Source organism: Alligator mississippiensis, chromosome 4, assembly GCF_030867095.1.
Source record: "Alligator mississippiensis isolate rAllMis1 chromosome 4, rAllMis1, whole genome shotgun sequence".
Lineage (NCBI taxonomy): Eukaryota > Metazoa > Chordata > Crocodylia > Alligatoridae > Alligator > Alligator mississippiensis.
Window position 1 is genome coordinate 114510523 of NC_081827.1, and position 15532 is coordinate 114526054.

Consider the following 15532-nt stretch of genomic DNA (forward strand, 5'->3'; position numbering starts at 1 on the left):
CAGAAACTACCAATAAGATACATATGGCTTATTCTGTAAACTACGTTTATTAAATTGTCAACTAAGTTTTGATTTAATTTCTTTTTTTGTCATATTAGTGATTCCATACAGGTCAGTGATCATCCCCATCAAAAAGCTAAGCAATGCAATAACCACATCAAATCCATGGATTTGTGTTTCGGGAGAACTAGGAGATACTGGAGTAATGCAGATTCCCAAAAACCACTTAGAAATGACATTTGAGGTGAGTATACCCTCTTCATTTTCAATCATGTATTAAGAAATCCCTCTAAAGAAACACTTTATTTTGGTAAACTCGTTATAATTGTTTACACAGCAGCATTATCAACACTTTCTCCAATACCAAAAATCACTGAACATTGAAAATAAAAAGCATAACAGTATTGCTGCTTTACCCACCATACTAGATCTAGACTTCACAGTTCTGTACAATTCCACCTTAGTGTGAATCTCTTTTTTTTTTTCCCTTTGTTTTGTTGAAGATGATATGTTCAGTCTTCTAGTCTTGTTAATTGCTCTGTTTCTGTGCCTTCCTGTTTATATAGAATGATCTCCCTCACCAAGTGTACCTGTCTATCCCTCTGGTCACTCAAAACCCTTCTGAAGAAGACCCCTTTTTGTGCAAGTCTTAGTGCATGTTTGTCTGTATCAGTAAATGCATTTAGTCTCTCAAATGTTTTACAACAGGGGAAGTGTCTAAGGCTGCTGACAGATGTGGGGGGAAAAAACCGCATTTGACCAGAAATACCACGTTAGTTCAACCCAACTCTGCAGCTTCTGTATAGATCAGGCACTTCAGCAGCACATTTTAGCACTTTTTTCTAAAGCTGATTCAATCAGCTATTAGATAAAAGCACCCAAAAAAACCTCACTAAAGCGCCGGATCTGTACAGATGTTAGATAAGCCAGGTCCAACTAATATGATGCCTCTTCTAGGCATGTGCTGGGATCAGCACAGGAACACACCAAGTTTAAAGTGCGGGGGGGGGGGAGTTTAAGGGTATTTTTTCACTTCTGCAAGCATCCACTGAAGGCACAGATCCTGTAACCACATCCTCCTCTAGATGTTCTCACTGAATTTAGGGATGTTTCTCTCTTCTGTGCATAATGACACCTACCTGCATAGATGTTTGCAGGAATGGGACCTTTGCTGATAATATCTGTAGTACAGGGACCTGCCCTCTGGTGTTGCCCATCACTTAGCGCAAGGTCACCTAATCTTCACTTGGGACATTACTTCAATACAAGTATTAAAGTGCACACAACAGCTACATTAAAATAATGTTACTGAAGGTGAAGGACAAATGCCCAAAATTTACAACCACATCTAAGGTTTTCTGAGAACCTCTTTTTGTCTCTCCTGTGCATATCCATTAGGATATTCTTTAATTAAATGGTCACATCCTTTATTTTTCCCAGGGAACCCTGCCTTACTCAGTGGACAGGATAGACATATTCTGTAAAGGCATCTGGGGTGTGTAGTGAGGGAGCCTAATCTCTAGGGAGGTATCTGGTGTGAATGAGTCAAGGGATTACAGGAAGGGAGAGAAGTCTCCTGATTGAGGCAGTTGAATGCTGTTCTGGAAAAATTGTTTCTATCCCTGGCTTGGCCATAGAGATGGTGTAATACTAATTAAGTCATTTAAACCTAATCACAGGTGATTGTGTGTTCCTCATTTCCTGGGTTCCCTACAGTTTGATTTGCAAAGTCTGAGTACTGTATTCTCAGCTGCAATTTACATCAGTGGGAGTCTTGACTTGGGACGTATTCAGCACCATATCATGCAAAACACACGTTGAAAAATCAGTTTCTAGTGGTCTCAGATTGGGCAACCAAAGTTAGTGGGTTCCTTTGACCCTAATTTCTTTGTGCCTGAGCTTGTCATCTGGAAAATGGGAATGATTATGCCTCGTCACTTCACAGGGATTTTGTGATGGTTGTTTAATAAATGCTGTAGAAAGTGCCCTCTTCTGTGCAGGATTTACATAATGTTAACTAAACACGCCTATACATGTGCCCGGGGTGGGGAATGGGGACATTTTAATTAGAGTGGTTCCTGGAGACCCTTTCTAATTAAAACACCACAGCGTCACATGTATTAAGCCCCCACACATTTCAGAATGACCAAGGGATGCCTTAACTAAAGCTCAGTCAATGAGCTTTAGTTAAAGTGCCCCAGCAGCCATTTTTTAAACCTCAGGGGCTTATACCCGTGACACTGAAGCAATGCTAAAGCATATTAATTAGGTACCTAATTAGGCAATGTGTATAGGCATCCAGTGAGGCTTGGGGCCATATGCTGAACAAGAGAAAAGATTGCTGAGTTGAGCATTCATTGATTACGCATTGAGTGAGGCAAGCATCCTGTGGGGTAAAGGACAGCATGGCATCAGGTAATCAAGGCTGATTCATAATGCACAAGGGTGGCAAACTTAGGTGGCACGGGCATCCTTAATTCTGACATTTCTCCCACTTCTACGTGCCTGACTTCATAACATCAGTATTCTTTAATGTTCGCTCATTTATGTTATTTTCTCAGTTTTTAAAAGAGCAAATTGGAAAAAAAAGGCATCAGGTTATACTGACCTTTCCAGATCCTCAGCAGGGCTGGAACTTCTAAATCCATTGCACAGACCTCTGCCCCTTGAGCTAACTTAGCAAGTGTTAGCAGTGCTGAGTTGTCACTGTGGATGGGGACCAGCAGTAGTGGGGCTTTGTGTAGCATGCTTTCCCAGTGAGTTTTACATCAAAGAAATAGTCAGACTCGAGAAAGTTTTATGCATTGTTCCAGAAAGGAAGCATGCTCCAATGCAGAGTTTGGCGGCCTATGGCCTGTGGCCCACAAAGAGATTAGATCAGCTACACACCATGCCTTCTTCTGCCACATGTTGCCAGTCTCCTCCATAGCATCCAGGAGGCAGTGGCTCCAGTTATTCTTATGCTTTCTAGCGGCATTTCCTCAATAAGAATCCCTTCTACATCAGCCAAATCCAATTAAACAAAACTGTGAATTGAATTACTGCAAGTCATCTTTCTTCAACATTGAGTAAAATCTGTTTTGTTTTTTTTTTCATTTCAGTGCCAGAATTTAGGAAAGCTAACAACTGTTCAGATTGGTCATGACAACTCAGGGCTATTAGCCAAATGGCTGGTTGATTGCGTCATGGTCAGAAATGAAATCACAGGCCATACATACAAGTAAGCAGCGAGTTAGCTCCTAATTACTTGAGTCTGAAATCCCTACTGATAATGTGTTTCAGAAACCCTAGAAAACCTTAGTGTCTTTTTTGATGTGCAGAACTAGGATGCACACGGCTAACTTGATTTATGCACCAGAGAATTTAAAGTTTTCCGGTTTCAGAAAGTACAGCTGCAGCCAAGATAAGGCTTGAATACTGCTTGAATGGGGGATCTTCTCTATGCCTGTTTCTGTGCTTGAATCTGGATGAACTGTTGGAATAATTTTGCAGTGTTTGTCACTCTTGCATCTAATAGCAAATTTATTGGGGCTGGAGCTGGGAGGGGGCGTGACAGCACTCAGAGTGCAGGATGTGGGCGTGGGAGCAGGGGCGATGCCCTGTGCTGCTTGCCTCCTTACACCCAGAGTGAGCTGCGCCCACATCCACCCCCCTCCTGGCTGGGCAAGCAGCAGCAAGACAAAGGCCCTGCTCTGAGCGCTGCTGCACCCCTCCCCAAGTCCCGCAACCTCTGCCCCGGCTGGGCAGCTTGTCCCAGCCCCAGTTCCAATCCCTCCCTCCCCAACGCCCCTTCCCTCCCTGCTTCCACCCACCACAACAGACTTACCAGCTATAGGCAGCTGTGTTTGACATGGTGAGGACTGCTGCCTGTTTAGTCTATGGCATAATCTCCAAAGCGGCACCAAATCTTTGGATCTGATTCAGCCAAATCAAATCGGGACAGTGATTTGAATCTCTGAATTGAATCACCGTCCCTCCGAATCAGCCAAATCCAAAGTGAATACTTGCTGCTTCACACAGGCCTAGAAACTAGCCACAAAAATATTGCATGTTTTTTGTATATTTTTTTGTCTGGTTTCCCTTTTCATAGCACCAGTAATTCCCTGAACATGTGTCCGGGTTAGTAATTTATAACACTAGTCACTCCTTAAGTGTAATATCTGCCAGGGCCCTAACTAAAATCTTCTATTGGGCAATACTGCAGGTTTCCCTGTGGACGATGGTTGGGTAAAGGTGTTGATGATGGCAGTCTGGAGAGAATTCTAATTGGAGAACTGGTGTCATCCACATCAGATGAAGACCTGGGGAAACAGTGTCGTACTCCACCCCAGCAGAAGTCTCCTACCACAGCTCGCAGATTGAGCATCACTTCCCTGACAGGAAAAAATACAAGTAAGTTTGTACCATTTCCAGTTCTTACAACTATGACATGATGGGATAACTACTGAAAAGCAGACATCATTCTAAACAGGACTGTTGGCTATAAAAGCAAGGCCAGGTCTAGAGGAATAGTCTCAAGTTTGAGAGTGTGAAAGGTCCTCCACTTACCCTGGTTCTGCTTCTGAGCTGCTCTGACTTGGCAAATTGCTTACCGTCTCTAAACTTCCCCATCTGTCAAACAGGGACAATGGCTTCTTTCACTGATTTGAGGCGTAGGTCCCCTCTAAACTTTCAAGTAAAGGCATGATGGTATCTACACATCGTTATATAATCCACGCAATCATACCGCCTGCCGTGCCATCTGTGCATGATGGTGGGATCCTGTCATGCCATCCTGCCACCAGCAAGTAGCAAGCTTCTGCAGCTGCGAGTCTGGTAGCTGACCAGACTCACAGCTGTGGCAGCACCTCAAAGCTGGTGGGGCAGGGAGTCCTGCACCTGATGGGGCTCTTGGCCCTGGTAGCACCCCAAGGCTGCCAGGATGGAGAGTCCTGCAGCTGTGGTACTAGCTGCAGGACTCTCGGCCCCAGTTAAATATGGTTCACCCATGTGGGTGGGAGCCTCGGCAGCTGATAGGGGAGACCCTGCTACACATGCAAATTAAAACTGGATAGAAACCAGCTATAAAGGTACTACATATTTTCCATCTCTAGCTTTATAGCCGGATGGACCTTTTTATGGCAGGGTAGTTACCTTGCAAACGTAGCCTGTCTAACTTAATTGCACAATTAACCAGTTAATTGCATAATCTGTGTAACATTTAGAGAGGGCTTGGGTTGCAAAGGACATGGGACCAAAAGAGATGTTCTGTCTCATTGTGTGTAGTCTCCTGCTATTGCAAAAAATCTCAGCCTGCAATCTTGTTAACAAATTTATCTAGCTTGAGTAAAGCACCAGGTGATTTTATTTCAGTTACCAGTGTCTGTCTCCAAATATCACAAAACCTAAAGAAAGCAGCTTGAAATCAGTGTTGCTGTCCAGGAGCATGGTTCCATGTCTAGCTATCCATTAAGTGCATTTCTGAATAAAAAAAGAACAACAAAGCTCAGTAATTCAAATCAAGGCTTGAGGGTTTTTGGTTTTTAAAATACTGCATTGCTTCCTACTTTCAGAAATACTAATTATTGCAGTGTCTTAAAGTGTTAAGCATGCTGAAAAAATTAGAAAGGGTGTGAAAAGAACTATGGGAATGGTTTGAGGTCTGGAAACCTTGTTAAAGTGAGAATGAGTTTCCTATTTAGTTTTCCAGAAGATTAATAAGTAAATTGGTGACATCCTGTAAGTACGTGTATAGGTAGAAAGATCTGATAGTGGGAGACTACATAATCTAGCACATAGTCATTAAAAGACCCAATGGCTGAAAGCTGGAGCTTGACAAATTCAGACTGGAAATATTTTTTTTCTTTCTTTTTTTAGTGGTAGCTAACTATTGGACCAACTTGAACAGTGTATGTTGTGGCTTCACTCCAAGCCTTTACCTTAAGAATGAATGTCTTTCTGAAATAAATATGGGCTCTAAATTAAAAATTATAGACAATGCAATCAGCACTCATAGTAGAGATGATATCTTTTATTAGACCAACAAGATTTTTGGAAAAACAAATTTTTAATTGCAAGTTTTTGGGCACAAACACCCTTCTTCAGGCATTGGAGAAAAGATTGTAAAACTTCTCCTGGGTGGAAAATTTGCATCGTCACAGATCCTCACAGGAGGTGAGAGGCTTCATACTAGCTATGAACTGACTGTCCAGAGGAGTTTTCCATCTATTGACTCCTCTGTGAAATCCTATGAAATATGAACTGTCATTTCTACCCAGGAGAACTTTTACAATCTTTTCTCCAATGCCTGATGAAGGGTGCTTGTGCCCGAAAGCTTGCTATTAAATAATTTTTTTTGCAAAAATCTTGTTGGTCTAATAAAATATATTATCTCTACTATGAGTCCTGATTGCCTTTTCCTCTAGACCAGTACAGCTACAACCTGGATAGACTTGATGCAGGAATTCCTGGATGGAATTCTTCAGCTTTTGCTGTACAGGAGGTCAGTCTAGATGAGTTCAGTGGTTTCTTCTGGCCTTCACATCTCTGAAACGGTGTTAGCAAAATGAGCGCTGCTAGCATGTGATGGACAGAGCTTGATTAGCTGAAGTATCATTTATAAAACAAGGCGCTGACGTTTGCAATTTAAGTCTGGCAATTTATTTGACTAGTTTTAATGTTCCCATGTCACTTATGAGGGTTCAGATTTGCTCAACACAAATGACTCAATGAGTTCTCCTCCTAATAATGGTAGAATATAACCTGTGGTTTAAGCCATGTCTATTAAAACATGTAAATTTGATGAATGTACATTTGTTTCAATGTCAATTTATTCAGCTACTGTGCTCTCTGTTAATTTACAGAGCCAAATGCGGGGCAGATCCAGGAAGGAATTGGGGAAGCTGTAAACAACATTGTGAAACATTTTCACAAGCCAGAAAAAGAGGTATTCTCTCTCCAGCATTATCTATAAGAGGAAATTCCATGTAAACACTTATATAATCAGGGACGATTAAACATGTATAAGCATAAAAATGGAAGCCTTAAGTATCTTTATCAATTCTTGGCTTGCTTTGAAGCTTTCTCCAAGCAAAAGTGTACTTAAGAATTGTATCTTTTTCCATAGAGGGGAAGCCTTACCATTCTGTTATGTGGAGAAAATGGCCTGGTTGCAGCCTTGGAGCAGGTTTTCCACCATGGATTCAAATCAGCTCGGATTTTTCACAAGAACATATTTATCTGGGATTTCATAGGTAAACCAGGCCATTATCTTGTGATAAATGGAACGTGAAATGGGATAACATTAGGGGGAAATGACCACAAGTGCATCTCCCTCGCATTTTAACTTGCCTAATTTGAATTTGCTGGGGTAGCTTTAATACATTTTGTATTCATTGTATCATGGTTTTACTTTCCTGCCAGAGAGATTAGCTGAGGCAGTTCCTGCAGGAAAGATGTTTACATATTTGTAGATTTGCTTAAGAAGTATTTGTTGAGTACAGTTGTGCTTTACCTTGTAAAAGGTATACATATCATCCCAGCTCTGCACAGTGTTCAGGCCTAACGATAGAGGGGGTGAAGTGAATTGGGAAACCAGACAAGACGTTAACATGGAGGTATTACCTTTTTGAATTTGTCGTCAGCATGTGATGTCAGAATGGGGCAGGGGTAGGGGGGGATTTGACTTCTGGGTTAATGTACACTGTGTTCTATCTAGGTTCTTATACCATGTTCCTCACCATAGTATCTGAGTGCCTTCCAGTAGTGTTCCAAGACACTGACTGATGTCTGTCATGTGTGTCATCTCATCCACTCCACATGAAGTGGATGAGAGGTTTTTTTGGGGGTGTGATTTGGCTGATTTGAGGGGGAGGGAGGTTTATGAACCTACATATTGCTGTATAGACTTATATTAGAAAAAGTGAGATCAAAGAAATGTGGCTTGCACTTGCAGTACAGGATAATGAAGTTTTTGAAACCTAGGTCTGCTGGGTGGAAGGAAATGCATGTTAACCATCTAGAGAAGTGGGTGTTTGGAGAAATTTGAGTGGGGCACGTGGCACTGTTTGGGAGGTTACTCGAGCAAATAAGGCAAATCTGTTTCAGTAATGGACTGAAATTTAGACTCGGACAAAAAGGAATGGCTCCCTTCTCTTAATCAGCCATCCATCTCGCAAAAGCCACAACATGTCCTGTTTTCAGCCATGACAGGAAATGGCACCAGGGCTTTCTACTTCATACAGAGGCTTATCAGTGCAGATACGTGCATGAGTAGTTTGCACACCACCTCCAGTCCCTGCACCAGTCCACATTTTCATTACTAAATGCCTGAATTATTAACTAAAGCAGGGGCTGGCAGCCTTCATAAGCTAGAGGACAGATCAATCCAGCCCCAGTTCTGTGCTGTCCAGGTGCCTTCCTCAGCATGTCAGCAGCAGTGTGGGTGGAGGGAGGGGGAGGTTGCCTGTGCTCAGGCTGCAGCCAGGCAGCTGGAAGCTGCACCTATATCGCCACTGCTTCTTCAAGCCCCCAGATCCCAGCCGGGGCACAGGCACAGCATCCACCCAGTGGGGAACTGAGCCAAGACCAGGCAGCAGGAAATTCCATCCACCATGCTTCTGCTTCTCCCCACCTCTCAGCTGCAGCATAGGTGCAGCTGAAAACTATCCATCCCTGGCTCAGTTCCCTGCCTGCTGGCAGCTTGGCCTGCACTGTAGCCAAGGGGCAGGGAGAAGCAGCAGCAATGCAGCTTTCAGCTGCCTGGCCCCAGCACAGCTCTTTGCTGCCCAGCCAACCCCTGGACTGAAATATTTTTACAAAGAGAGGAAAATTCCCAAGTTTCATACACCATAAATGAAGGTGCTTGGAAATGGCTTTCCAAGCGCATGATGATGGGAAAGCAATATTTATTAGAAATCAGCCTTTATTTTTCAGTGGATGTCCTACATGTAATTATTACCTATGTATCTTTAGTGCCCGAACTTAAGGCCTCAGGCAGGCATGTTAAGTAGGTAAAGAGTCTTAGCTAGAGGGAAACTGTTACTCAGGAAATCCCGAAGTAATTGCTAATGGTATCATTTTATAAAATAAAAATAATCAAGCCATTTGTAGGCACTCTTGGGCTACTGATTATGATAAACCTGTAGGTACATTCTCCTGTATTTAGAACAAGGGGAATATGGAGTAGCTGTGTGGTGGCTTTTTGGCATGTGCCAATCTTCAATGACTTCCATCACCTACTTTTAAGTTATTGAGGTACCTGCAGTGTATTTTGTATTCATTGTGTCATGGTTTTTCTTTCCTGCCACAGAGAAAGCTGTTGCTTATTTTGAAACTACTGACCAAATTGGGGACAATGAAGAGGACCTCCTGCTTCAGAAATCATCTTGCAAAACATTCTGCCATTATGTAAACGCCATCACTACAGCACCACGGAGCATCGGGAAGGATGGCAAATTCCAAATTCTAGTTTGCCTTGGGACTAGGTACCTAGCAGCATTCTTCATGGGGGAGAGGGGGGAGGGGTCCTTCTGTTTTCAAATGCTCAGTTGAAGAACATTATATCCTCCTTATTTAGTGACTTAGTTTACGCTGATAAACAATTGTGAACATAAGCTAGCTGACTGGTTTTGTTTTTTGTTGTGTTTTTTCACCCTCTGCTCCCTACCCCAATATATAGCCTTAAGAGCACAAGAAGAATCGCAAAAAGATCAGGTTTCATTAAAAGAAAACCCTAGTGTTTAGACTTCTGGAAGATATTTTCAGCCCTATTTTTAACTACATAGATATCTATACATAACCCTCTCTCTTTTTAAGTGACATCTTTCACTAAGTACAGGTACTAATTTGAAGTTTGCTGAATAGAGGAAGTAGTCCACTTCTTCATCCTCCTCAAACTCCCACCCCCCTTTTTTACTAATCGGCCAGGTGGAAATGGTACACAGCTACCTTCCTCTTGATGAAACCTTGCTTGTTATTTCTTCTTCCTTTTGTCTTTCTAGATATTTTATAAAAAATTGGATCTTGCCGATATAGATTTCCTGGACACTGCTCTTTTTGCTGCTCACTTGAGAATTTAATAGAATCTGTTCCTAGGTCATTAATCCAACTTCCCTAATCTCTTCTCTGCCTCTGCTCTCCACTTTCCACCCTTAAAAAAAAAAGCATTATGCTACTTGCAGCAGGGTCATGCATTCATATTAATATGAAGAGTCCCACTTCCATGGGAGGGTTTTCAGTGCAAACAACACATCACGCATGCAAAATTAGGCAGTGCTTCAGCTTGTGTTTTTGTTTGAGAAGAAGTGGTGTTGTGTTGTTTTGTTTTTTTTTTAATTAAATTCTGCTGTGGTTCATCCTAAAATAATCCCGTTCTGCTCTCTTCAGGGATCACTTGCTCCCTCACTGGATTCCACTGCTGGCAGAATGCCCTGCCATTACAAGGATGTATGAGGAGAATGCCCTCCTGCGAGACCGCATGACTGTCAACTCCCTCATCAGAGTCCTACAGACATTACAAGATTTCAACATCATCCTAGAAGGGTCACTCATTAAAGGAGTGGATGTTTAGCATGGCTTTGCTGAGAACTTCATTATTTCTCTCCCAAGCAAGCGAGCAAAATGTGGGGACCTGATTGGACTTGAAAGCTGTGGTAGTGCATCACTGTAAAGCAAAGTAACCCGTTATCGGGTGGGAATGGGAAACCCAATTTATGCCAGGTTCAGGACTGTCCTAAAGCTGCAGACACACAAAAATGTGGTATTGTAGTTTATTTGAAACAGAAATTTAGTATAAAATAGAGTATTTTCATGTGTTAGATGTGTGTAAATAGGCTATCTTCTTTAAGAAATTATATTACCCTTAAGAAACTTTTCTTAGACTGAGTGTTCTTGTGTTGAAAATTAGTAGCTTAAACCTGGGGAGACAGAAGGGGGAGAGGAGGCATTGCTACTTGCTCGGAAGGAAGAAGCCAGTCAATATGTAAATATAGTGCAAACTCAGCAGGGCTTTTTCAGGTATTGCGAATGAACACAGCAAGTATCAATATTTAGCCATTGTCATCTCATTCTTAGAAATGCTGTGAATGTATACTGTTTACCCTATCGCACATGGTTTCCCTTGTTTGTTTAAAAAAAAATCCAAGCCTTTCATGCATCCAAGCTGTGATTTGTCATAGTTAATCTTTTGTGTAATTTTTATCAGTCAGTCCAAGAGATGTATATGAACACTGGACCTGAGGAACTGTTGCACCTCAGAGAGCTCTCTGGGTTCTAATATCTGTTAAATTGTACTGCGCCAGACTATATGTGGGGAATGTTGATAGCTTGATTAGTCAGTTGACCCTTTGTCTGTCAGGGTTTTGCTCAAATGACTCCCCATCCCTACCCTAGCTTTGGATTTTGTACTGTGCATAATTTCACTTTTTTCTGTTGAAGAATTTGGTTCATAAGATAAATTGAATTCTATTGCTCTACTTGATAAGCATGTGTTACTGTAGAACCACAAACACTGACTTTGCTTTGATAAGAAACCATATCAACCAGTTTTGAAATGCTGGCACGGTACTCGTCTTCCTTTATTCTAGAGAGTAAGTGTTCCTGGGAGGCATAGGATCATATTGATTTTGAATAATCTAGCTCTAGAAAACACACAAGGCAAGAAGGAGCAATACTTTAAGGCTTCTTTCTTGTACTGTTTCAAACTAGTGATCTGTTAGCAATACAACAATATCATGAGTGCACAGAAAAACTGGTAGCTTCTGCTCAAATAGAAACTGGATCATTTAAAGCCAATTTGTGGGTGCCATGCAGCAAGTCTACAAGATGTACCATTCCATTTTCTTTTTTGGAGACCAGATTTGGGGAGACTGGGGACATAGTTAACTTAAAACTGCTGTTGGCTTTTAGAGATTGGCTCAACATTTTTTTTTTGGTTGTCACTACTTTAATTAGTTCTTCAATGAATGCCTGTGGGTATCACAGAGCTTGGGAAGGAGGCACCTGACCAGAATAACAAATGAATGACATTGTAGGTCAGAACTGAAGTGCATTAGAGAAAGCTTTGGTGGAATGCTCTTGTTACATCTTGCTCTCTCACCCAGAGCAGTTTATACACACATGTATAATATACAGTGTATATTATATACACAGAATGCACAATATACTAGTGTATATTATATATATATATAATGAAAAGAGTTGAGATCCATAGAAAGCAGGGAGCTTAGAAATTAGGGGTTTTTCTCTCTCTCTCTCTCTCTCTCTCCTGCATTTTCCCAACTTCAAAACAATGTTAGAAAATTGGTGTTTTAGTCGCTTCTAACCTGTAGGCAAGGTTTTATAGATCCAGTGAGCTAAAGTGGAGTGGAGTGCACAGTAAAAGAAAAGAAAAGGGAAAAAGGCAGAACAAGAGAGATGGAAGTGAAAAGAAAACTAGACCATACCAAAATGTTGACCTTTGTCAGGCAGCTTTTGGACATTATGGCACTGTAATCCACAATAGAGGGATTCGTTTTACAGGCTGGTACAGTTCATACTCTCTATTTGCAAGCTAATAATGAGTATTCACTCTCCTATTATCTTTCTACTGGCCAGTTCTTGTAATAGCATTCACTTTTGTCAGGTGGTTCTGCATGACACTTCCTGGCCAAAGAAAAACAATTATGTGGCATCCATCTTATTGGAAAGTTTTATAATGAATAACTAGAAAAATGTCAGATAAAAATAAAGATGCTTCAGATGATATGAGGGTCTCATATGGATTATACTAGTCTGTGCTGAGTAACTCAGAGTATATCAGTATCTGTATACATGTACAAATTGGATCATATTCCCCTGCAACTCTAGTTACATACTCTTTCAAACTCTGTCTTCAACAATACATGATGCCTGTGCTGGTTGTAAGGGGTGTGTGGGTAGTTGCTCTGAACTACATGTTGATTTAAGCAAACTACAACTTGTAACAAATATTTGCTTTTCAGACTTCCTGCACCTCCCCTTGCTTGAATTGTCTAAAATCATCCAAAACAGATTGCAGTTCTATATAGAATGAATAGTAGGGTTGTGAAGAATTAATTTGGAAGACTCTGGATAATGCAGTGGGCTTGTGCTAAAAGCCTGCACTTGTGTGCTGCCTCTAATTTAACATTTACAATTTTGGACAGGTGTGGAGTCTTTTTTTTTGTTTGGGTGGTAGTGACTGGGCAGTCTCAGTTCAAGCTAACAGGAGATACCTGAGCAGAATATTTAGCAAGAATTTTGAAAAGTCATTGCTGACTTCACTTTTTACATGAACTATAAACCAAGTATCAGAAACCAAATGGCAGTATTATGTGGTACTACTGGTGACTTAGGAAGTTTGAATTTTTTACTCTTTGTAAATCAACATTTTCATGCCCCAGAATGAATCTAGTTCAGTGACACCCACCTTTCTGACCCTGTGGGCGAGTTGAGTGGTAGAGGTTTGGCCCACAGATTGGGCAGGTCCAGCGGTGCAATCTAGTGTGTTAGCCTGGCCCTGTGTACCTGGATCTGGCTGCATGCAGCCCAACCCACATGTCTGGATCTGACTATGCACTGGCATGCAGGGTCACATTATCTGGCCTGCACACTTCCCCATGGGACCAGAAATTTGGCAGCAGGAGAGATGCAGTTAATGCTGCCACCATTCCTCCTCCACCAAATTTCCAGGGGTTGAGCATCCCTGGTCTCGATTATTCCTGAAGTCCTTTCAATCTGTACCATCCGAAGACAGTGATCCTTTTGGTCAGGGATTTATAAGGTTTTTTTCTTTCTTTCATGAAAGTTATAATTCTTTTCCAGAGCAGTCTGCATCCAGGTGGTTGTGTTTTGAATTTTTTCTAAATATTTATGGCTGATGAAGGAAGGTAGCCTGGACACTGCACCCCACACAGTGTCACGTGTATGTTGGAGAGGCTAGAAAGAGAAGCATCCTTCAAGTCGTGTGTAGATGTAGAGAACATTCCATAGTATAAGGGGAAAGGACCACTTACAGGCAGTGCCCTTACATTAAAACATACCTGAGAAATGTAAAGTTCAAGGTGGCTTCATTTTTTCCCCCCCTCAAATTAAATTTAAAACCTGTGGCACTTAACTTTTTAACACAACTTCACATTGTTTTGGGGGGATTTTTGGTTTTTTTAGCAAGTGTTAACTTATATGGGGCTTGTTTGTTTTATTAAGCTTCACATCACAAATAGTATGAGAAGAAGAATATGTCTAATGTTCCCTAATAGGCAATAAAGCATCATAGATGCCCTAAAGTATATTGAAGCAAGAGGCACAGCTGAGTACTTCTGAATCCTAGTAGACTAGCTCTTTGACAGCCTTTGGGCCGTATGGTTCTTTGTACTGAATGTTTTACTCCTTCATGTATACATTTTTAGTAGATTACTTTTGATCATTGGAAACTGTGACAGTCTTCATTTTTCCTGTGAGGTTTACAGAAATCATTGTAACCTGCTAGAGTAGAGAGCAAGCCTATCAGGGTTCTCTTAAGCTTAGCACAGTTTTGTATTTCAGTATTAAAGCACCTTCATTGTTTGGGAAATGGAATCTTGAAAAAGACCAAAGCCCTTTTGCAAAAGTATGTATCCAAATTGTCTGTTTCAAATGTCTGAGTCCTGCATAGTAACGTTATGCTAACATTCAGTATTATAGCTTGAAAGAAAGAGTAAGAAAATCAAATGCCTCACTGTGTCTGTACAAAACATGTATTTATAATTCTCTGAAGCTAGTTGGATTTCATTGTGTTTAGTGAAAAATCCACAGCTGTTTGTTCTGCAATATTAGTTACTTTTGTTCAAAATGATCTTTTTAAAATAGCTCTGTGAAGGCATATTTAAGAAATGTCCTTCTTTCAATCAAATGAAGGTGTGCATCTCATAGGAAATTGTTGTATGTTACACTTGAAATGTATGAATGTGCCCTATATAGCTTAAAACAGCCCTAAGTGTCTCCATATTAAGTATATTATTATTTTGTCTTTACATGGTTACTAACTGAATCAGAACTGGATTATTTTCAGGAAGACGATATTATTAAAAAGTATTGTTATATCAAGCACTTTAACGTACATATCACAAACTGACATGGGTTTTTCAGGTTTTGGAGTACATTTAAATACAGCTTTTCATGCTCTGTTCTTTACAAATAAAACTGTGAGAATAACAATCTGTATCACTATCTCCTTGCAGAATAGCAACCAAAAGATGCATGTTACAGGTTAGAGTTTGAACTAAAACTGGAACGGAACATAGGGGCTATAAATAAAACACAAGTCGAATGGCACAATCCCATGGATAATCCTCCTGGCATTAGGAGCTCACAGGTATGGTGAATGTGTGTGTCTCTTGGCGCATATGTGCATATTTAGCAACTCCAAGCATATAGGTGCAACTGCACTCTTCGATTTCAACACTGAAAATTTTTGCACATCAGAAAAAAGCTTCACTCATGATGAAGCTTTGTTTTTAGCGCACTGATGTTTTTCTAGGCTGTCACTGGAATGACCACCATGGGTTGTGCTTCCCCT

At 41.1% G+C, this 15532-nt stretch overlaps 1 protein-coding gene across 4 annotated transcripts in view; it reads left to right on the forward strand.

Annotated features, from left to right (window-relative positions):
- The window catches only part of DENND5B (DENN domain containing 5B), a 192078-nt gene extending 176907 nt beyond the window's left edge, over positions 1-15171 (forward strand). For all 4 annotated transcript variants that reach the window (XM_019489453.2, XM_019489454.2, XM_019489455.2 and 1 more), the window contains 7 exons: positions 99-244; positions 3102-3220; positions 4205-4392; positions 6843-6925; positions 7106-7232; positions 9290-9464; positions 10366-15171. In XM_019489453.2, coding sequence (XP_019344998.2) covers positions 99-244; positions 3102-3220; positions 4205-4392; positions 6843-6925; positions 7106-7232; positions 9290-9464; positions 10366-10549 — 1022 coding nt within the window. In that variant the 3' untranslated portion in view covers positions 10550-15171. The remainder of the gene's footprint in view (positions 1-98; positions 245-3101; positions 3221-4204; positions 4393-6842; positions 6926-7105; positions 7233-9289; positions 9465-10365) is intronic.
- The last annotated feature ends 361 nt before the right edge of the window (positions 15172-15532 follow it).